Below are 22270 nucleotides of genomic sequence, written 5' to 3'. Positions count from 1 at the left end.
ATTTAATTTTATAAATGTTTGCCACCAATTCTATTCGATTTTTCACTTCAGCCTCTGTAATCTCCCCTTTTTCTCAATCACGTCCAACCGCGAAAGCTGCGCAAAAATACAAACTTTCGAGTTTCTATTGCATCATCTGATCACAGCCCACCGTTCAAAATCGCCTCCCCTTTCAGAGTCTACATCAACATTCATGAGTCGACTGTTGCAGAAGGTATCTCTTTCTCTCTCTCTCTCTCTCTCTCTCTCTCTCTCTCTCTCTCTCTCCCCTCTTTCTCTTCTGCTGAAATTTTCTCGGAAAATTTACAGGTACCTTTAGCATCTGTGATTCAAAGCTTCACTGGAACTCATGGACGGTAATTCCCTGCATGCCCTTTATATGATGATAAAAAAAAATGGTTTTTTGAATCTTCAATTTCAATTTTCTGTAATTTCTCGACTTACCCATGTTTTGTTTGCCATTAATCTTGTGATTTGTTGTGTTGTTTGATGAAGATTTGAGATTTGTAGGTTGAAAGATTGCTGCTTTACATTCGATTTTGTTGTTTCGATTTTATAATTCTCTGATTTAATTAGAACTTCAGCATGCATGCACTTCTTGGAGTTGGATTCTTTTGTGAAAACAAATTTTGTACTTAAAAAAAATACAGTTCCGGTAGCTGAGTGTTTGAGATAGTTCAGAACTATGTCAATGTGGGATTGTTGTCGTCCAGTAGAAACTCAGTTTGTGGATTTAGAACTTTTTGCACTGGCAAAGCTGCATCTAGACCTTTCGTCGTTTTTGTAGTTTGACAATCGAATGCAGTTTCTCTCCGAACTGCAATTTATGTGACAAAACCTTTCAAGTAAGCTTGGGGTGCCAGCATGCGGTAGAACATCTCATTACTTTGATATAATCCTATTGAAACCACTATGGCGCCATTGTTCCATACGCATCCATTCACGAAATTTTAGACATCGGCTTTATCTCCTTACGGGAAGAGACGTAGCTTGGGAAGACTAATTTTTTCTTGTGTGCAAAGCTTGTTCCACATGGCCGAAAACTAAATTATCTACTCATGCCTATACCCAATTCCTCCGTGATTTATTGCGTTGGCCATTCTAAATACTCTTGTCCTGGTTTACGGCTTTGAGATATTGCTTCATCGATCCAGGACCTTTATGAGAAAAAGTTCTAAGTATCAAATTATTCCCATGTTTAATTGTGGTAACTGGTGTGTAATCTTTACTTCTTAGTAGGTTCATCTCTGCTGTGTCTGTCTGTCCTCCTTAATCAGCTTGTACGGTTTCCAGTAAAATATAGAAGCTCTTATTCATTAAAGGGAAGGAACCTGCTTGTCCATTTGCTGGGCATATCCATGATTGTTGTTTTCTTATCTCGTATAACCGGCATTGATTATTTATTGATGTTATTTTTTCTATAATATCAAAATCTGGTAATACTAGTTTTGTCATAGCTTTGTTTGTCAGGGAAGTCATATTTTTCTTATCTTGTACTGTTTTCTGGCGGCCTTAGATTTGTTAATAAAGAAGTGCGTGTCTTGCGACGCAAAGGACATGCGACCCATGACTGAACAAGCAGCAAATGGATTAATCACAAAGGTTTCGATTAAAGAGTTAACTTTTACCTATATATACACAGTTACACACACATGTGATGTTTCTCTTTTAATATTAATAGATTTGGTTTAGGTGGACGGATGGAATTTGGTGAGTGAAGGTGATGCTTTGAGACTGAAAAGATCATGGACAGTTAAGACCTTCACAAAAGGACTGGATATGCTTAAGCTCGTAGCTGATGTTGCAGAAGCAGAAGGTATTTTTAAGCTTTTTTTTGTTTTCTGATGAGTAGTTGTAGCTATCGCGTGTATGAAGAATGCATTCGAATTTAAATAAGATAGAATGTGTCTGATGTAGATGGAAAACCGTATTGTGTATGTTCCAGGTCATTATCCAGATCTTCATCTAGTTGGATGGAACAATGTAACAGTCGAGATTTGGACACATGCGGTTGGTAAGGATTCGCCATTAATTAATTGTTACTATGTATTTATACACGTTTCTTGAATAAAACCATTATGCATTAGGTCGTCTTGGAGGGCAGAGGTGAGGTTTTTCTATCCCCTTCTCTCGGTGTATATAACGTTTTGCTAATGAAGTTTTCCTACCACCATTAAAGCTTCTGGGAAATAAAAGTATTGTACAATTCTTGCTTTACCTTGAGGAAAATAGGTGAACGTATGATACATGAAGCTTCGTCCAGTTACTTATTTCAAACTTTTGTTTGGTTTTGGTTATGGTTACTGGCATTCTTGACCTGCATCGACCATTATTTCCTCAAAAATTGCAGTGTAACTAGATGGTGAAACTTACCAGCCGAACTCCGAATGTTACCTAAATATTTTCCAGCTAGAGATCACCTTAATACAACGCTGAAAGTCGTTCAATTTACTTAAAGAGCCAATTCATTTGAAAATTTGATTGCACATGAGATTTAGTTTTTGACATGGTATGCAATTGTGCAGGTGGATTGACCGAGAATGACTTCATACTTGCTGCTAAGATCAACAGAATCAGCATGCAACACCTACTGAGGCGGAAAGCTACCGATTGAGCCGTCGGAGCGGTGTGAGAAAATGTTGCCATGGGAAAACAAGTTTCTGGCTTCAGTTGGGCATCGTCTTTGACTCTGGTGTGACGTGAAGCGTTGTATGAGATTGTGTATTACTGTTTTTTTTCTTTTTTCTTTGAGCAAGTGTGCCTGAAAGAAATACTTGAAGCAACTGTTTCCTTTGTGATGCGATGACAGGGATTTCATGTTCCAACTTTTTAATTTTTCTTTTATACTTGAAGCTACCGTCGTCTCTGAAACCGCTACCGTTTTCATAGTTCATTGCCGGAAAAGGCAGAAAATGGCTAGATGTCGACGGAAACAAATATCTTCACGAATCCATGATTGAATCCAGGATACAAATATCTTGGTTGAATCTACAACAAACGCACTGAATGCATCAGCCGCCGCAACAATTGCCGGGCTCCGGCTTCTCTGGCGGCGGAGGTGATGCCTCTTTCTCAACCAATTTCTTTGGTGGTGGTTGCTGCTAAGACCGTACGAGGAATTGCATTTGAAAAGAAGAAAATATGACCTACTTCCTTCCACGCGTTTCACAACCTTTCTTTGGTGGTGGTTGCTACTTCATGTGTTAAAGCCTACCGGAAAGCGTAATTGCTCTGCAGATTCATTTACGAAGAATTAATTTGGAATAAATATTACAATTAGTCAAGAGTAATCCTACAAAAAACCGTTAACAGAGGCTGAGAACGCGCTTAATTTCGGCTTCTCCCTCCTTGGGAACCTTTGATAGTGTTGCAAATTTTGCGACGTTTGATGATTGTTTACATCATTAACAAGTAGCTAGAGGTGTAACTCGCTTTAGATCAGAGAACGTAAGAGTACTGTTTCGTTGCTCGATGAAGGGCGCCCATCTTCTCAGGAGAGGTATTTGTTCGTTAACAGCAAAGAGTGACGGCAATGCCTGCAACCCAAGCACAAAACCCTTCTCAGTCAGATTGTAAGTTAACAGTCAGTAGCACAAAAATACCAGTTAAGGTTTCCCTTTAGTTTGAATCACCGTGTGCAGATAGTGCGATGATCCAACACCACCACTTCCGAGCACTTAGAAAATGTCGAGTATGATTCATATACGATTAAAACTACTGCTAACGACGTTACATTACAGTAGAACGCTAAATTGTTTGCAATGTCATATCTCCGAAAGTCTTATGCAAGGTTTACTAGGTATCACATCTTGGATTATTCACAGACCAAGTAGATTCTAGCAAACACTCAGCAATTCAAGAGGCCTAAAGACAATGTACACCGAAGGCGAATGCCATGTTCCTCCTAGAACACCATGCTATATGATAGCGACGAAAGAACTAATGTGACTGGCTCGGGTTCGTGTTAAGATCTCATAGAACTTTGTCCAAAAGACATGAATGCCACAACCAGATCACGCAAAACATATCAGAGACATGCAAGGTTTACTAGGTATCACATCTTGGATTATTCACAGACCAAGTAAATTCTAGCAAACACTCAGCAATTCAAGAGGCCTAAAGACAATGTACACCGAAGGCGAATGCCATGTTCCTCCTAGAACACCATGCTATATGATAGCGACGAAAGAACTAATGTGACTGGCTCGGGTTTGTGTTAAGATCTCATAGAACTTTGTCCAAAAGACATGAATGCCACAACCAGATCACGCAAAACATATCAGAGACATGCAAGGTTTACTAGGTATCACATCTTGGATTATTCACAGACCAAGTAAATTCTAGCAAACACTCAGCAATTCAAGAGGCCTAAAGACAATGTACACCGAAGGCGAATGCCATGTTCCTCCTAGAACACCATGCTATATGATAGCGACGAAAGAACTAATGTGACTGGCTCGGGTTCGTGTTAAGATCTCATAGAACTTTGTCCAAAAGACATGAATGCCACAACCAGATCACGCAAAACATATCAGAGACCTGCAAATAATGCGCAAAACTTCAAACCAACGAAGACAACAACGCGATTCTCAATCTACTTAATTCGAGTGTAGTTTATTTTCAGCTGACATTTTAACTACGAAGTAATTAACCACCAACAAATGCAAGATCCAACTAATTGCACTAATCAGTTTATACCAAAAATTGCAGATTCAGGGAACATACTGGGAAATAAATAGCATATTAGTACCTCAAATTGCAACCTCATTTCGAGACGGGTTTTTGGAGCAGAGCAGACAAGTAAACCTCGCCATTCTTGATCCCGCCGGAATCGTTCTTATTTGCAGTAGCCCACTTCACTTTCCTGTACCCCAATTTCCCAATCAACGGTCCAAAAACCTTCTCAAGATCCACCCCTTTGCTGAAAAATTTATCCAACCACAAGTACCCTCCTCCCCTCAACACTCTATCCGCATCAAACAGCAAAAACTCTAATGCCGTCACCGGTATCCACCGGTTCACTGCGTGCCCGCACCGCACCAGATCCACCACCCCGTCGAACACTGGCAACCGCTGCTGCAGCGGCGCGTGAATTGGGACCAACCCTCTCAGCGCCACCGCCTCATTGTTGGGGATTCCGAGGTTCATCGTGGTCGTGACAACGGTGACATTGTAAAGCTTCATCCTCGCCGCGAAAGTCCCAGTTCCGCCGCCGATGTCGACGCCGAGACGGAGGACCGAGTTGGCGGCTTTGGCGATTTGGAAGAGCTGAGGGATTGGGAGGTCGAGCTCCGACTTGTAAGTCATGAAATTGGACACTTCGTGAGGCAGGTCGAAGCCCAAGTTGGGGTTTTTGCCGCCGAGGCAGCTGAAGCTTTTGCAGGAATACTTGTCCCACAAGACATTGGAGTCCGGAAGCGAAGGAGGAAACGGATTCAGGGCGAGAGAAGAAGTGGGTTTTGGTGGGGTTCTTGTGAAGCATCGACGGCGGGGGAGCGGGTGGCAGCCGCGGAGAATGAGCGCCTCGGCAAGGTCGGAGTCGAGTGGGCAGATAGAGAAGGGGGTGTAGGTCATGTACTTGTGGACGAGGTCAGGGTGGTTGTGGCAGGAGGAGGCGATGGGGGAGAGCTGAGAGTAGAGGAGGAGATCTGAGGGGATGTCGGGTTTGGTTGTTTTGGCGGTGGCGGTTGATGGTGAAGGGTGGTCGCGCGTGAGGTGGTTGATGGTGGCGCGTAATGTGTGGAGCTGGTGGAGGAGGTGGTCAGGGACTGGCTGGGGAGTTGGGGGTTTTGGGGTTTGGAGAGTGGAGGAGAGGTGGTAGAGTGAGAGTATGTTGGTGGCCACCATAGCCATCAGCAGCAGCAGATTCAGACCCATTGTCACTCCCATTTGCTTCACTCTCTGTTTCTCCTGGGTTTTGATCCCTCGCTGTCCGCACTCTCACTCTCTATCTCTCTCTCTCTCTCTCTCTCTCTAGATTTCTGGATCTTTTTGGAAATGGAGATTTGGGTTTCTGAGATTTTGGATTTAGCTTCTTGAATCTTGTAAGTTTGTGATGTTCTCACTGATTGTTTTGACTTACCAGTTAACCACAAGTGAGCTCTCAGCAGAGTGAGGTGTGATTGGGCATGAACATGTACAGCATTAGATTTAAGATGCGAGTTGGACCGTTGGATTGTGACAAGTGTGTAGGGTTCCCACAGGCCATGCAGATGTTGATTTTTCGGAATCCAACGGCTGGAAAGTGAGTTGTCGGGACTTTGGATTACTTTATTTCTTAATTTGTCATTTTCTTTTCTTTTCCTGCGCCCTCTTTTTTTATTGGGTGAAGATTCCTGCCCCCACCCTTAGTTTTGTAAGATATTTTGTGATGAATGCAGACATAAGACATATTACTTATGTCTTAAGAAATATTACTTACAATTGAAAATAAATGCTACTAAATTGTAGTACTAATTAACTAAATAAAATGAGGGCATGTTAATGTTTGAAGTTGTATATTCGTCAACAGAACCTTGGTCTTTCACACGATTTTATTTAATTTTGTCTCTTATCTTCATTTAATCTTTTAAAAAATGTGTGTTTATTATCTTCATTGGTTAAAAAGGCATGTAGACTTTTATATTCGGGTAATCATGTTCATAACAAAGATTAGAAGAGTGACACCTAGTAGCCATGTGGGGCCAAATCGAATTGCCATGTATGATAAAAACTTATATTATGAAATTATGTAATAAGGAATTCTTATTAGCATTCTAAAATTTTTATTTTACTTTTTAATTTTTTTATAATTAGAAAAAAAAAATATACATGTGAGAACTGTAAGATAAATTTTTTAGAGTGCTAATAACAATTTCCTATGTAATATGCGATTGATTTGAAAACTTACAATTTTGTTTAATTTGTACAATTCAACAATTAAGAAAATAAGTCAATATAATATGTTAACGTGATTTAACCGTAACCATTCAGGTAAAATGACAAAAAGAGAAAAAAAAAATTAGAAAGAGAGAGAAATTAAAAGGGGAGGGAATCCTCCTCTTAGAGCGTATTACTAAATTGCATAACTTTGAGATTTTGAAAGTGCATGCTTTTTAAGTAAAGGGATCTCTATTTTTTTTCCTTTGAAAAATGTTGATTAGGTGTGGGATTTACTCCAAATCGAATTTCAATGATTCGAATCGTTTATTTTGTAAATCTCGATTCATAAATCATCCTTGCAAAAATTCAATTCAATCCGAAACCATTTGCTTATTTAATTATCAAGATAAAATTTCATTGTTTCTTATATAACAAAGTATTCGTTAATTTCTTTGAACCCAATTAGATATCTTGAATATTTCCGATTTGGCTAATATTTTGCAATGACAATTTATGAGGTGCAACTTAAAAAATAAACAGTTTGAATCGTTAAAGTTCAATACAGTGCTAACCCCACAACTATTCCCTATTTTTATTAAAAAAAAAACAGAGAATCTTTTCCTTGAAGATTTTCATTCAAAGTGACTGTTTTCTTCCTCCTTTTATCCCTTCACACATATAAAGATGCATGAAAAGCTTATAGAATCCGCGCCTGCCCAACGCAACTTGTTTCGAAGACTCGATCGCTCATCCACAACTCGAATCAATGGTAACGTATTTTCTCTCTCTGATATTTTTGATTTCATTTTTGCATCTTTTTCGGCTGCTATTTTTAGTTTCAGATACCAAATATGGAGAGATTAGGGTTTACAATGTTTGTAAATTTACTCAATTGTATAAATTTCTTGTCGATTTTAATCTTCTTTCTGCAAATCAGGGTTTGAAAACTCCTTGATTATGTTTGCACGATTCTAATTTCTCGTGGGGTTGTGATTTTTATGGGATTTTGCCATTTTGGGTATGCAATTGACTAAGAAATGAATATCGGTAGCTCAAGGTTTACTATGAAATAGGTGCTGCCTGTACACTTATGTGACAGGAAGAGTGTTGTAGCTTTCGGAATTATACGGCGTGGATTTTTACACCGAGCAGGCATAGAAATTAATGGGATTTGAAAACTTCCCGAAACTGTGAAACATTCTCAAAGAGAGTTAGTAGTTATATTGGAGCATAGATGTATAAGCATGTCTTTGAACATTGCGCGGATTGTCTGTATGTATATTCAAGAGATTTCGTAGACTGCCTTGTTCTTCGTAGGGTGTTCCAAACTGCCTGACTTTTGGTTTTTCATTTGGCACCTGAGATGCGAAATGTACTACACAATGGGGTTTTTGGGAGGGATGGGGAAAATGGGTTGCGATTTCTCAATCATGTTTCTTTGCTGGTCTAAGATGGGTTTGGGTTAAATAACTCAGAAACGGGTTATATTTTCACTGAGCTCTGAGTTCCTAGATTTCATTAAACTCTAGCCAAGTGCGCTATTTAAGTTCTGCACTTTGTAGCTGAAATGGGGTCCCCATTAAGAATCCCCAGGTATTTACATGTATGTGCGTGTATACTTAGTAAAAGAATCATTTAGGTAGCTGAGTTGGTTTGAATGGATAGCGAATGGCAGGAACTGAATGCTGTAGATATAGTTTCCGGTATACATATCTATGTGGTTAGAAAAATATATATCGTAGGTGAAGTCCGTATGATGATTACGGTTTGCTTTTTCCTAAAGTGTTTTTGTTTGCCCATTGTTTGACTTTTGTCGTTTTTAAAATTTTGGGCTCTTTTTTAGGCTGATCCTGAACTGGAAGCAATCAGACAAAGAAGAATGCAGGAGCTTATGGCTCAACATGGTGTGGTAAGCAATCAGCTTTTGTTCGTTTGAATATTTTCACCAAAATCTGTGGTTGCATTTTCTTTTGATTTCTGGCTGATCTCACTACCTTACGTTGATCAACAGGGAGGGTCTGGAGGGCAACAACAAAACCCAGAGCAGCACAAGGCAAATGAAGATGCCAAGAGGTTGGGTTTCAGATCAATTGGGACAACCCTTTTCCAAAATCTTCTTATTGATTTGATTAATACATAATGCAATTAATGCAGGGAGGCTGAAGAACGGAGGCAGATGATGCTTAGTCAGATTGTGTCAGGTGAAGCTCGTGAAAGAAGTAAGCTGATATATCTAACATTGCCATTACTTAATATGATTATTTTACTTGTACGCTTTAGAAAATTTCGGATATCATCCCTACTAACCAATTCTTTGTCTGGTGTATTTTGGCACTATAAGTTGGTTGTTTAAAGTAGGAAGGATCAAAAAATGATTTGTTGGTAGAATTACTTTGGGTTAGCCTTATCTGTTGATCTAATTCGTCGGCTGCTATGCATGTACAGTTGCTAGAATTGCTTTGGTGAAACCTGAGAAGGCAAGGGGTGTTGAAGATGTTATACTGAGAGCTGCTCAAATGGGCCAGATAGTTGAGAAGGTATGGGGTGATATTTCATATCATGGTCGGTTTTATAGTTTCTCCACACAGCTTATTTTGTTTTTATTTTGAAGTAACAAGTTTGTTTGAACAGAACCAAAGTGCTCATTGCTTCATATTTCAGGTATCTGAGGAGAGACTCATCTCGTTGTTGGAGCAGATCAACAACCAAACAACCAAACAGACCAAAGTCACCGTAAGTTGTGACCATCATATAATGATTTTTCTTTTCCTTCTTTTTTACGTGGAAAAATGTACTGAGTTTTGACACGTCTTTCCGTGATTCTTATTATACCAGATTCAGAGGCGTAGGAGCGTCCTTGAAGATGATGATTAAACTCTATCCATGCTTCTAGTCCGTGAGTTCGATATCTTTCAGTAATATCTTGACGTGCAAATATATCCTTTGAATTTATATTATTCAGATGCAACTTTCAAATTGGTAAAGCATGCAAATCCTCGTTGATGTGAGTTAACATCACACAATATGAGGTACTCCATGCTGTTTGAGAATGGTTAAAAGGGTGCAGTTCTTGCAGGACGTTCTTTGGTTTGAAAGAGAGTCAAATAGGTAAAGATGATAGTAATGTATTTTGTGATAAGACTCAGAGTGTGATGAGCTTATTCCTTCCTTGTATCCCTACTCCTCGGATGTTGATTCTCCAATGTACTCTTTTTTCAATGGAGAAAATTGGAGCAAATGTCCTTTGACTTTAGCTCAATTGAAATTTCGGTACTTAGAACAAAATATTCATAAGTAGGACCTATGAACTTGACACAATGCGGAGCATATTGGTCCCTGAATTCGTTATAGTGTAGAGCTATGATCTTTTCGAGTAATCATCCTTTAGGTCTCCTTGTTTTGCCCAGCCGAGAATTGCTTTCAAGATATTGGCAATGCGAACTTTGGCGTGTCTACAAAGAAAAGAACTTTGTGGCGGACAGTTTAGCAACCTATAGTCTTGATTTAGATTTTGGTACTTTTTTTATTTGTGATACTCCTCCTTGTTCAGTTAGGTTTATTCGTAAGGATCGACTTCGGAGAATATCAACTCTGATGGCCGATGGTATTATGGGATTACCGCAGGCCCCCAATTGCAATTTTCTCCATTTCTATTGGACCATTAGAAGAAGTTACGAAATAATTGATGCTTTCCACCAAAAATTGAAAACAAAAATATCAACCAATATCTCTTTCATCAAACAATCTCATAATTTAATTCAATTGTTAATGTTTTCACAATTGTTTTATGTTTAATTTTGTGTTGTTCTTATCTAATTTTTGGTTCCACATCTAATCATGTTGGATTAGATTTGTATTTTATGTTAGCTAGAAAACAAATACCATTTAAACAAAATTAGAAAACACATGCATCACAATAAGTTACCCATAATTGCAATCTAATTTAAAGGGAAACAATGAGGATATAAATCCGGGTGAGGTACGTTGTTGTGACCAACTATATATATACGCCACTGACTCATACGGTATCTCATATGTCAACTATAAATTATATACGTAATTGACACATACAGTATCAGATCTGAAAACTCAAAATTATAACTTGGAGCTTGAAAAAAAAAATGAATCTTAATATTCTAACTTGGACCTTCAAAAGTAAATAAATCCCTAATAAATCACTTAAAATCCAGAGAGTTGAGATTTGGAGACAAAATTCTAAATTGGAGCTTGAAAAATAAATTGGGGTGTGCTACCACACATTTCTTTTTACTTCTCACACTATTTGTTATTTTCTGTCATCTGATCTTATTCAATTCACTCGATTCAACGGCCGAAAATTAAAAAGGTGCTTGAGAAGTTAAAAAGAATGTGTGGATATCACACCCCAAAAGAAAAACCAATGAAAATGGTTTTAAAACTTTGAGTTTTAACGATAAGGACAAAATAAAAGGTAAAGTGAATAGTATTAAGATTGACTTTTTAGTGTAACAATGTGATTTTTTGTTAAAATAAACAATACCGAAAACTTTTGGTTAAACTCTCTGAATTAAATCACAAATATCTGTGCGTGGGTGAATCATATTCAACCAAGCCCGCCCGAGTCTGACTACGCAACACATGTCCAACTCTGCCTCCTGCTCGCTGTAATCTGCGACGTTGATTCTCTCCCCTCTTTTATTTCCTCGCGCCTTTTCGCCTGGCTTCCCAAGCTTCCAACAAACCGACCGAATCAAACTCCTCCACCCCCAACCGCCTCTCTCTCTCCCCTTCTCTCTCTCTCTCTCGCATTCCTCTCTTCGAAAATCTTCACCCATGTATCTTTCTCTGCATTAAAGAGTTGAAAGTTGTGAATTTTGCGTCATTCCCTGTTTTTATATCCTTCTTCAACCTCCCCACAATCCCATTTCTCCAAACCAGCACAAAAATCTCCGGTTTTCCAGCTTACCGGAGGCATCAAGAGCGGTTTTCCGGCAGACCCAGATAGAGGAAGAGCCTCTGCTTCCATTTAGGCTGCTCAGAGTTGCAAAAATTGAAAATTGACCCAAGTTCCCTGCAAACCTCCCCACAATCCCATTTCTTCAACCAAACAAAAAATCCCGGTTCCCGGTTTTCCGGTTTCCCGGCGACACCAGAAGCGGTTTTCCGGCGGACCCAGATGGAGAAAGAGCCGTTGCTGCCATACGTAGGCAGTCCGAGAAGAAAGCTGCCATCTTTATCGAATCTCTGGCCACTTCCAGAAGACGATGAATTCAGTATCTCTTTAACGCCTTCGGAGTTCAAAGACCGTATAATCTTTGGTCCTGCAACTGCTTCGCCTCGAGATTCTTCACCTCTCGTCGATGCATTGACTCTGCCTATCCATTCTCCAAGAACTTCAAGACCCCCTTCGTCTTCTTCTCTGTTGGACTCCATAGCCACAACCCAACAGGACCCACAATCCCAACAGCCACCAACTCCGCAATCATGGCTCATTGACCCCAATTACTCGTGGACCAAAACCAACCTCCACCGCTCGAAAACAGCTCCTGCCATGGCCGTGATCAACGAGGTGGCCAACCGGCGCTCTGTTCCCAGACCCCAGTTCGGTTCGCAGTCGATTGTAAGACAAGGTGTTGTACTTCTTGTTATATATCTTGCATTGGGTGTGATTATATATTGGTTTAACCGTGATCATTTTGCGGCTCTGGAGACGCACCCTGTGGTTGATGCATTGTACTTCTGTATTGTGACAATGTGCACAATTGGGTATGGAGATATTACGCCTACTACTACTGCAACCAAGTTGTTTTCGATAGCGTTTGTGTTGGTGGGGTTCGGATTTGTAGACATTTTGCTGAGTGGGATGGTTAGTTATGTGCTTGATTTGCAAGAGAATTATTTTTTGAGGAGCCTTAAGGGTGTGGGTGAGAAAAAGGAGTCTTACATATTTGATGTTAAGAAGGGGAGGATGAGGATTAGGATGAAGGTGGGATTGGCATTGGGAGTTGTCGTTCTTTGCATCGGGATCGGTGTGGGTGTTATGCATTTTGTGGAAAAGCTTGGATGGTTGGATTCATTTTATCTTTCGGTTATGTCAGTTACCACAGTTGGGTATGGCGATCGGGCTTTTCAGTCTTTACCAGGCCGCATCTTTGCTTCAGTTTGGTTGCTTGTGTCGACGCTTGCAGTTGCTCGAGCATTTTTGTACTTGGCTGAGGCTAGGGTGGATAAACGGCATAGGAAGATGGCGAAGTGGGTTCTTGGTCAGGATATGACGGTTTCCGAGTTTCTTGCTGCTGACATTGACAATAACGGCTTTGTGAGGTATGTGTTAATATCACATCTTTTGACATTTTGATCTGTTTTGTTGTTTGAGATTGTTGTCTTGTTAGATATGAATATGGTCATCAGTGGTATATATAATTGGATGTACAGGCCAGAACTGGTATTGAATTAGCCTTCTTCGCTTAATCAAATAACTTTGGCATGTTTCGAGCTTAGTAATCTACAGCTGTTAGCGTTGACTAGATATTCATAAAATACCTATTTGAGTAACTAGATTTTGGTAGACCACTTACTAAGTTTTCTGAAACCCAAGACCTTCCATTTGACTGCCACAATTAGGGCTGGTTTAGGTTTGGTAACCGAATCGAAAACCCAAAACCAAAAACCGGACTGAATGAGTTCGGGAATGGAAGGTCTATACCGAAACCGAACTGTAATTTTCGGTTTCCCAAAATTCAGTAAACTCGAAATAATTTCGGTATTCCAATCGGTTCGGGAAAGATCCATCGACAAAGGAGGAGAAATTGCTGGAGGATTTAAATTGCTTCAAACTGCAGGATGATTCAAATTTTAGCAACAGCCTCTGTAAACAAGAAACAACAGCAGCCATCAAATTCTTAAACCCTGAAATTCTGAATTCGTCCACTAATTCCAATTCAAAATCTCCAAATCAAAATTCTAATTCCATTTCAAAATCCCTAATTTAATCATTCCTAATAAAAAACACAAATTGATTCCGAGTTGGGGTGAAATATCTTACCTTCCACACTTGGAATGGCCGTTGGAGGTGGAAGATCTTCTGCGGCTGTTCACTGTGATCTTCTGCAGCCGTTGGAGGTGAAATTTCTCACCTCAATTTTGTGAAGAAACTAAGAAGGAGAGGGAGGGAGAGTTGACTGTGGTGTGGTGTGGTATGGCAGGAGGGGAGAGAGAGAACTGAGGTGAGGTCGAGAGAGAGAGTTGGGTTTAATTGAACAGTTAAGGTTTAATCTCAAGCAATCGGACATCAATAATAATTAAAATTTATATATTTTTTAAAATTAAAATTATATATATAATTAAATTCGGTCTGGTATTGCCGAATACACAGCTCCATGGTCCCGATTCCCGTACCAAAGTTTCGGTTTCGGTTACAGGGTTATGGTTCGGTATTATCAGTTCAGGTTTTTTTTTTTCAGGTTGGATTCGGGTTTTTTTTGAGTCCTAGCCGTAATGCATAAGCGTTTAGGAGTTAGGAGAACGAATGAATGCAAATTTTGGATATAATAAGTGAAACTTTGAAAGTGAAGCTTGTAGATTGCAAATAACAGATCAATTTCTGCTCATTTCGAAGGGCTGTCTAACTGCATGAGGACTGAAAAGAATCATACGAGAGATCATTGGCAGATAATATGAAATGAGGCTGTGCACAAATCCCCCTTCCCCATTCTCCTTATCATGTTTGCTCAGTCCTCCTCTACTGGTCTTAACAACTTAGCGTTTCAATTGTGTTGAGCTCTGTAAGGTATATTCTTTTCTGAACGTCGTCTTAGGTCAAATTGTATATGAGTTGCAACTGGTAATTTGATATCCTGCTTAGTGCTTTTGCCGTCAGTCTTTGAAACTTAATATATAGCATTGACATGCAAAATCATAATATCACCACCTTGATCCTGAATTTATTTTATACGAGCTTTAGATTACGTATTTTGGAGTTCAAAGCTTGGGACCAGGGGTTTGACTCAGCTTTTCTATCTGTAACAGTGAGTGAAGTAAATATATAACAAACACTTTAACTCTTATTGGTACCCAAATTCTTGGCGACATGGAGATTATGAGCACAGAAGTTTTTGACAAGTGCTTAGGTTTCACCAACTTTGCAGAAGAATAAAATGACTAGTTGAATATGTGACCCCGGCGATCTGCCCTAATTGAGGTTGAGTTACTTGTATAAGCTGTCTCAGTGCTACGCAATAATGTGATTTAGATTTTCTTTCTTCGTATTGGATCGTAGTAATCAATAGTGTTAGCATATTATTCTTACACTACGGAACTTTTATTCAGAAATGCCACTAGCTTTGCTTGTATGACTTCATTTATTTGTGACTTGGTTCGACTTCTTTCCATTTTCTGGAGTTGTCGACTTATTTCTTTGGTAATTCTGAGTTGCAGCACTGCAAGTAGTCAAGTTTATATTGGCTAACTATATCGTGTTTGTGTGTGCAGTAAGTCGGAATATGTCGTATACAAACTCAAGGAGATGGGAAAGGTATCAGAGAAAGATGTAATGCAGATCTGCACCCAATTTGATAGGCTAGACACAGGAAACTGCGGAAAGATAAGCCTTGCTGATCTCTTGAGTCGACATTGATATCCAAGTCACTTACGAAGTATGAACTTTGCTGCCAGATCCGTTGGTACTCTTCCTCTTGCCCATGCATCCTGAGCATCAAGTCAATCTTTCGTACTTCAAACGTTGATGCGCGGTAAGCCTCGCAGATGTATTTCCTGTTAAGTATACAACAGTCAACAAATCAAATGTCAATATAGACGAGTAGCGTTTATCTTGCCGAAATGAATATAAAAGATGAAAGCTCAGAAATCAACCAAATGTTACTTTTTGCTGCTTCGTAACTGTAAATTAGTACGAATGAAGGAGAAGAAGAACCTTGATTACGTGACGAGCTCACTTCGCTTTCTTTCTTTGTTGCACGGAGATCAAGTTTTTTATAATCACAAATATGAACACTTTGGTAGATTGATTTTGCTGAAATGTTGTTTTTCTCTGCATCAGCAGGTTAGGACTTGTGTAACATCCTCATTAATTTTTAAGAATGACATTATTTATCTTTCTACATATATTTTCTCCCTTAGAGAACAAAGTGACTGTTATCACTTACCACTATAACCACTATCCTTATATCACCACGCCATTACCACCATCATTGTTGCCACCACCACCAATGTTGTCGTAGCCACATCGTTACCGCCACCACCACAACTGCCACCGCTAGCACTACAACTGCCATTACCATCACCATTGTTGTCGTCACCGTTGCCATAATCGTCACCACCGCCACTATTACTACCATCATAACTACAACTGCCATCATTGCCACCCCAATCACCACTGTTGTTGCCAACACCTCCCTCTGCATCCCAGCCGCCACACCCCACTATAAGCAGCACCATCACCAACCCTTATAATGGCTAATGTCATCACCATCACCATCACAATCACTATCGTCCACACCATTGCCATTGCCACTGCTAATGTCACCGCCTTCACCACCACTATCATCGGCACACCGTCTACGATTGCAACCACCAGCCTTACACCACTATTGCCATCACCACTACCAGTTGTCATTGCATCCCCCAAAAATGATGCAATCGCTACCACTACCTCTGCACCCCAACCACCACACCCCTACCCTACCATTACCTCTACTACCATCTCCACCGCTGTTAATGCCACCATGCGCATATGTCCATTTTTCATTATATGCAATTATATCACTTTAATGTTAAAATTTACTATACTTTTACTGTTTTACACTATTTTACACTGTTTTCATACTCAGTACTTTTAAAAAAATACAATTTATCAAACGTTCAATTGCTTTATTTTACAACTGATTATTCTTTACAAAACACAACAATTCCAAACTCACTCAAGGAAGTGATTTTTGCGTTCTCTTTTTTCTCCCCATACTTCCTTTTTCTTTATCTTCAAATTAAATGAATCAAAGGAAAATTAAGAGACATAGACAATAAAATGAGTGCAAAAAGAAAAGACGAGAGTGAAAATCACTGTCATTAATTTATTGAAATTCTAGCATTTGTATATCAAAATAGCCTTTATTCTGCTGCCCAACGACATGAATTTTCCGTCACGCACCAACGCAGGACAAAAGTTAGCCCTAAATTTTTTGGAAACAAAGGCGAAGTTGAATGTGTGGAAAAAGATGGTTCAAAAAGGGTCAATATGTATAGTATATTTGACTGCATACTTTTTGAAAGTTCTGCTTCCAAAAGTTGTGCATTTCCAATACGTAATAAACCCAAAAGTTGTGCATTTCCGACTCATGGTTTACCAATTATTCTCTCACATAAATATAAAAAGTGAATTTGAACGAGTAAATCTGCTACTGCTACAAGTATATATTCTGCTGTGAACTTTGATTCTGTCGGTTTCAAAAGCTTGATCAGCAAAGCAATAAGCACTCATAATCTCTTGCGACTTATTCGGGTGATTGAATTGAAAGAAGACCAAGGACTGGATATATTGCTTTATTCTTTCTCCCTTCAAAAAGTTGCCTTTTAGAATAATGAAACAGGTCCTTTTCTTTGAAGAGTTCGAGAGTCTGATAGAAACGTTCACGAATTCGAAACTAAGCAAGAGTACAAGTAGTTTATAGTGTGATTGCTAGACGGTCGATCGTATGTTGTTAATTCATGTGTTCAGTATTTTTATAAACAATATTTTTTAGATACAACAAGGATTGAGATCACAATTACATTGAGTCTTGGATGAGAACGTTCTGAACAATGTCACGAGGATCCTAACCATATTCAAATAATTGATGTCAGAAGGATCTTTACTTCATACTCAAAACGTCCTGAATAATGTATGTTCAATATTTTTTTTAAGGGGATGTCATATATAGATAACTAAGACTAGAATGTTACTAATTCTCAGATGAGAACATCATGAATAATGTCAGGAGAAACCTTATGTCATACTCAAATCATTGCATACACTAAGAGTTTCTCTAATCTATGGACAATCCTAATTTACTTTCTTAAATAGCTACACATATGTATTATAACATAAGTAAATTAGAAACATCGTGTGATGCATGCAAAAATTACGCCGAAGATTCTTCATATATATACCAAGTCTTTCTCTCTCTCTCTCTCTCTCTCTCTCTCTCTCTCTCTCTCTCTCTCATATTAGAAACTAATTAACTTAAAGGAATCATCATAGCAAGACTTGAATTCTATAGCTTAAGTAGACTGTTTTTAGTATTGTTTTTGACTCATTGGGAAACAAAGACCATGCTCGATTTGAATCTACAGAGATTACCCTAACTGGGAGGAAAAACTACAAAGAATGCAAACATATATTTATTTATAAAAACATATTACGGCAAGGCCGAGTCAACTTAATTAATCAACTATTTGCAACTTATGCTAATGAGTAGTGACAGTGTCAAAGAAATAGTACATTAACAATTTGGTAAAAGGAAGGTCTTGTATTTCGTTTTCTGTTCTTTGCTAGTTAGTAAAATGGTGGGGGCATGGCATTATGCTAATTAGAAATTTCAAATTGTATAAATAAAGTAAAAAGGAAAGTTGCAGTTGTTAGAACTTAGAACCAGTCAAGTAGATTTTTGACCTCTTGAAGAATCTTTCAATGTGGGGGCTCCTTTTCCCATCTTGTGTTTTGCTTATTAAATTTGCAATTTGCATCAGAAATCTTAGTTTTCAGGCACATGCCAAATATTCTCATTCATACACACACATATATGTATATATTTATATGCATGTGGAAATACTTTGACTGGAGTGGATGGTGAATAGTCATTTCCAATGTTGACTTTGGCTTTCAAGTCAATTGTCAGGATTTAAAAACATTAGCCTTAGATGGATAAAAGGTTTCTGTCGAATTGAATTGTCAGCATTTCTTCAGTCATATCATGTATAGTTTAAATACAATTTGTATTGAAGCTGACCGGAAAAGGAAGAAAGAACTAATGGAGAGAAGAAAAAAATGTTGTGCTAAGTAAACTTTGTTGAACGAAGCTATATCTGGAAGAGAAGCGGTTCATTACTACTGCAAATTGGCTTTTGTAACTTTGCTACATGTAAACTAGCTAGTTAAAAGTAACCTATTGTTTGCTTGTATTTCAGTACTTCGAAACGGCTAATTTTAATACATTACTGTCTCAATACTATTTCTTTAACATGCGAGTACATGTTGATTGGATTTTTATGTAGTTCCAATCTTTAAAAAAGAAAAAAAAATACCAGAGAGATCACATTTTTATTATGAAAATGTGGAGTCTAAGACAATTGATTGACAAGTGGGGCATTATCAATCGACCAGCTGTCTCACATTTCGTAAAACAGAAGAATCTCATTTCTAGCTAAATGTACATGCATGTACGTGTGCATATTAACCAAAAAAAGGTCTGATGTATTATGTGTATGATATATACAAATGTGGGATTGCTTGCTTGGTGTACATATAATTTGGATAACAGTGAAGCTTGTGATATATATTAATCTACATATAGGTGCAGATAACTTAAACTTGTTAACCTTCATTCCTACAAGTTAGCATGCTGATTCTTGTCTTGGAGTTCCCCCTTATAATTTTACGACCATACGCAAAGTAATAAGTACATATGCATTATTGTCCGTTTATAGGCCCTCTTAACTATATCAATTATTGAGCAGAAAAGTTAGGCACACACTGCTATCTTGATGAACTGGAATTCTGATACATTGATTAATGTATGGCTGTGTTATCCATATATAGATTACTCATACTAATACACACACACACACATATATATATATGTATATATGTATATATGAGTGTGTGTGTGTGTGTGTGTGTGTATCAATATTCATTCAGCTGGTCTTCCAACTGAAAGGTGTTGTCCCAGCTACTACCTTGGTGTAATTAACCACGGCTGATACAACAACCCTAACATTTTCTTTTCGCTAATAATCAAACTTTGATATATATTAATATCGAAACTTTCGTCAGTGACTCAGTCTTAACTAACAGTTGATGAAGATAGTATATATTAGTGCAATTTGTGGTTTAAATTAGCAACAAGACAACATGATATATCACATTAATTTGATAAGACATTAAAAAGAGAAAAAGAAGAACCGTAAACCCTAAAGCCGAAGGCACCAAGCTGCATCTAACCTTACCTGTATATGTTTTAGCTGTCACGTACCTTGGCCAAGAAGCCATGCAAAGGTAAAAAAATCAATAAAATGTTGGACAACTTCAATGGTAATAAACATGGAAGTAGGGGCACTGTTCTAAAAATCCTTGCCTAGGCCCCACTTAGGCGCTAGGTGGTTGGTCATTGCCTCGATTAGTCTTTAGGCGTTTGAAAATTAAGAAAGTGCACCTAGACCCACTTAGGCTCCCGCCTAGTCCACCTAGGCACCTAACATGCCTAGGTCGTGACTCTCACTTAGACAAAAAATCAATAACTTTGATTTTGCATTTTTTTTTTGTCCATAAAATGAAAGAAACTTGTTGAATACTTGGATGAACAATCATTATATGTTTTTTCCCCATGTTTTCAATATCCTCTAATACTTTATAATTTATGTATTTCGATACAATTATGTGTTTTTTTTTAAAGTATAAATAACCCTTATTTATACAGTATATAGTTAAATTTACTTAAATCCTCTTAGTCCGTGGACCTAGCTGCTGGGCCCCAGCCCACCGCCTGACTAGCGCCTATCGTCTTTTAGAGCCTTGAGTAAGGGCAATAGCTCTTATTCGTACTTGTGTGATTTGTTCACGGATGAGAGACCGTTATTTTATTAATATAAGTTAGTAATTTTATCTAGTGCACAAATCCATTGTGCACAATATAGTTGATAAGTACGATTCAAAATAGCAAACATAATGAGTATAGGGGCAATAGCTTTTGCTTATTCTGACTTAGATTATTCACAAATGAGAGAATGTTACCTTATTAATATGTGACTAATACGAGTAACTTGCACAACCCACACCTCCATATATAGCATACAATGTGATAGATAAATTGCCACATCCCGGTCCGAGCCTCTATCACATTCCGAGCTCGACTGCATTGTAGCATGATATTGTCCATTTTGGGCCCCGACCACGCCCTCACGATTTTGTTTCTGGGAACTCACACGAGAACTTCTCAGTGGGTCACCCATCATGGGAATGCTTTCGCCCCCAACTCGCTTAACTTCGGAGTTCTGATGGAACCCGATACTAGTGAGCTCCCAAAAGGCCTCGTGCTAGGTAGAGATGAGAATTATATATAAGGCTTACAAGATCCACTCCCTTGAGCGATGTGGGATGTTACAATCCACCCCCCTTAGCGGGCCCGACGTCCTCGTCGGCACACTTTTGGCCAGGGATTGGCTCTGATACCAAATTGTCACATCCCGGCCTGACCCCCCACCACATCCCGAGCTCGACTCCACCGTAGCATAATATTGTCCGCCTTGGGCCCCGATCACACCCTCACGGTTTTGTTTCTAGGAACTCACACAAGAACTTCCCAGTGGGTCACCCATCATGGGAATGCTCTCGCCCCCAACTCGCTTAACTTCGGAGTACCGATGGAACCCGAAGCCAGTAAGCTCCCATAAGGCTTACAGGATCCACTCATCTGGAGGATGTGAGGTGTTACATAAATGTCACTCAAAAAGTTCTATTGTGTATGTAGGGATAAGATAGTTTATCACTAATGAGAAGTGATTAGGCAGATGGCAACTAAAGCATAGGTTGGATCGATGCTGCTTGGTGCCTTTAAATTAGAGGTTTGGGTGCAAATTAACCCAAATGTGTCTACATCCTAAAGATTCTTTTTTTTCAGTGTGCACACCTAACAAAAAACCTGCCCTCTACTACATCGATAGGGACTTCCATTACCAATGCCAAAGTCCCTAATTTATGTCACTTATTGTGGACGCAACTAATTAAAAATAGGTCAACAATCTCATGCTTTTCTTCTTTTAGTCTCTTTTTTACATTAAAAGTCATCCCTCTTAAGCAACCGCCCCAACCCATCGATCGGATTGATTTACACTTTTATTTAATTTAACTAGCTTAAACTATGTACTATCTCTCCGTAATTCATGTATCTATGCTTAGTAACTCTTGATTAATTTATCTAGTCAAAATACACAAGGTAATTACCCTTCTGATTCGACATTAATCTTCCAAATTACCTTCATAGTTTTTCGTTATAAACATGATGATATAGTCATGACGCACCAGTAGTCATTGTGCACGTCATATGTGTTTATTCTTCATCTTCTTTTTTTAAGTAGAGACTAGCTAACACATTTCATAACATGAGTAATGGATAGCTCGATTTAAGGGTTTGGGTGCTAAATTAATGGTGCAGAATATGAA

At 38.7% G+C, this 22270-nt stretch overlaps 4 protein-coding genes across 7 annotated transcripts; 3 read left to right on the top strand and 1 right to left on the bottom strand.

The window, feature by feature from the left end:
• Positions 1-72: 72 nt before the first annotated feature.
• On the top strand, positions 73-2852 carry LOC137729073 (pterin-4-alpha-carbinolamine dehydratase 2, mitochondrial). The gene is made up of 6 exons (XM_068467894.2): positions 73-214; positions 310-356; positions 1458-1602; positions 1693-1816; positions 1946-2014; positions 2526-2852. The coding sequence occupies exons 1-6, from the start codon at positions 194-196 to the stop codon at positions 2612-2614; spliced, it is 495 nt and encodes a 164-aa protein (XP_068323995.2). The 5' UTR covers positions 73-193; the 3' UTR covers positions 2615-2852.
• Positions 2853-3226: 374 nt separating this feature from the next.
• LOC137729071 (putative methyltransferase At1g29790) lies at positions 3227-6120 on the bottom strand. 2 transcript variants are annotated; one of them, XM_068467892.2, is made up of 2 exons: positions 4751-6120; positions 3227-3536 (listed from the first exon to the last, which is right to left on the bottom strand). In XM_068467892.2, exon 1 carries the CDS (start codon positions 5887-5889, stop codon positions 4765-4767), a length of 1125 nt encoding a protein of 374 aa, XP_068323993.2. In that variant the 5' UTR covers positions 5890-6120; the 3' UTR covers positions 3227-3536; positions 4751-4764. The 2 variants fall into 2 exon arrangements, with proteins under 2 accessions (XP_068323993.2, XP_068323994.2); XM_068467893.2 differs by lacking the exon at positions 3227-3536 and adding an exon at positions 4401-4539 and having other exon boundaries at positions 4751-6035.
• A 1365-nt stretch (positions 6121-7485) lies between these two features.
• On the top strand, positions 7486-10146 carry LOC137728693 (uncharacterized). Its single transcript, XM_068467433.2, has 7 exons — positions 7486-7630; positions 8705-8770; positions 8873-8934; positions 9016-9080; positions 9307-9398; positions 9523-9594; positions 9697-10146. Exons 1-7 carry the CDS (start codon positions 7628-7630, stop codon positions 9733-9735), a joined length of 399 nt encoding a protein of 132 aa, XP_068323534.1. The 5' UTR covers positions 7486-7627; the 3' UTR covers positions 9736-10146.
• Positions 10147-10298: 152 nt separating this feature from the next.
• LOC137728691 (two-pore potassium channel 3-like) lies at positions 10299-15961 on the top strand. Of its 3 annotated transcripts, XR_015952487.1 has the most exons (3): positions 11570-13164; positions 14459-14629; positions 15331-15894. XR_015952487.1 is itself a non-coding variant. In XM_068467432.2 (2 exons), exons 1-2 carry the CDS (start codon positions 12017-12019, stop codon positions 15473-15475), a joined length of 1293 nt encoding a protein of 430 aa, XP_068323533.2. In that variant the 5' UTR covers positions 10299-12016; the 3' UTR covers positions 15476-15961. The 3 variants fall into 3 exon arrangements, 2 of the variants coding, with proteins under 2 accessions (XP_068323533.2, XP_088534333.1); XM_068467432.2 differs by lacking the exon at positions 14459-14629 and having other exon boundaries at positions 10299-13164; positions 15331-15961; XM_088678207.1 differs by lacking the exons at positions 14459-14629; positions 15331-15894 and adding an exon at positions 14869-15040 and having other exon boundaries at positions 11877-13164.
• The last annotated feature ends 6309 nt before the right edge of the window (positions 15962-22270 follow it).

The sequence above is a fragment of the Pyrus communis genome, chromosome 10 (genome assembly GCF_041283825.1).
Source record: "Pyrus communis isolate YQ-2024b chromosome 10, ASM4128382v1, whole genome shotgun sequence".
NCBI lineage: Eukaryota > Viridiplantae > Streptophyta > Magnoliopsida > Rosales > Rosaceae > Pyrus > Pyrus communis.
This window is presented reverse-complemented; position numbering and strand designations above follow the sequence as displayed.

Coding starts and splice junctions, on each gene's coding strand:
- LOC137729073 (XM_068467894.2), top strand. CDS start 194: ATGAGTCGACTGTTGCAGAAG. Junction 357..1,457: donor TTCACTGGAACTCATGGACG/GTAATTCCCTGC, acceptor GTTTTGTCATAG/CTTTGTTTGTCAGGGAAGTC. Junction 2,015..2,525: donor GATTTGGACACATGCGGTTG/GTAAGGATTCGC, acceptor GCAATTGTGCAG/GTGGATTGACCGAGAATGAC.
- LOC137728691 (XM_068467432.2), top strand. CDS start 12,017: ATGGAGAAAGAGCCGTTGCTGCCATACGTAGGCAGTCCGAGAAGAAAG. Junction 13,165..15,330: donor GACAATAACGGCTTTGTGAG/GTATGTGTTAAT, acceptor TTGTGTGTGCAG/TAAGTCGGAATATGTCGTAT.
- LOC137728693 (XM_068467433.2), top strand. Junction 9,081..9,306: donor AGGTGAAGCTCGTGAAAGAA/GTAAGCTGATAT, acceptor ATGCATGTACAG/TTGCTAGAATTGCTTTGGTG. Junction 9,399..9,522: donor TGGGCCAGATAGTTGAGAAG/GTATGGGGTGAT, acceptor TTCATATTTCAG/GTATCTGAGGAGAGACTCAT.
- LOC137729071 (XM_068467892.2), bottom strand. CDS start 5,889: ATGGGAGTGACAATGGGTCTGAATCTGCTGCTGCTGATGGCTATGGTG.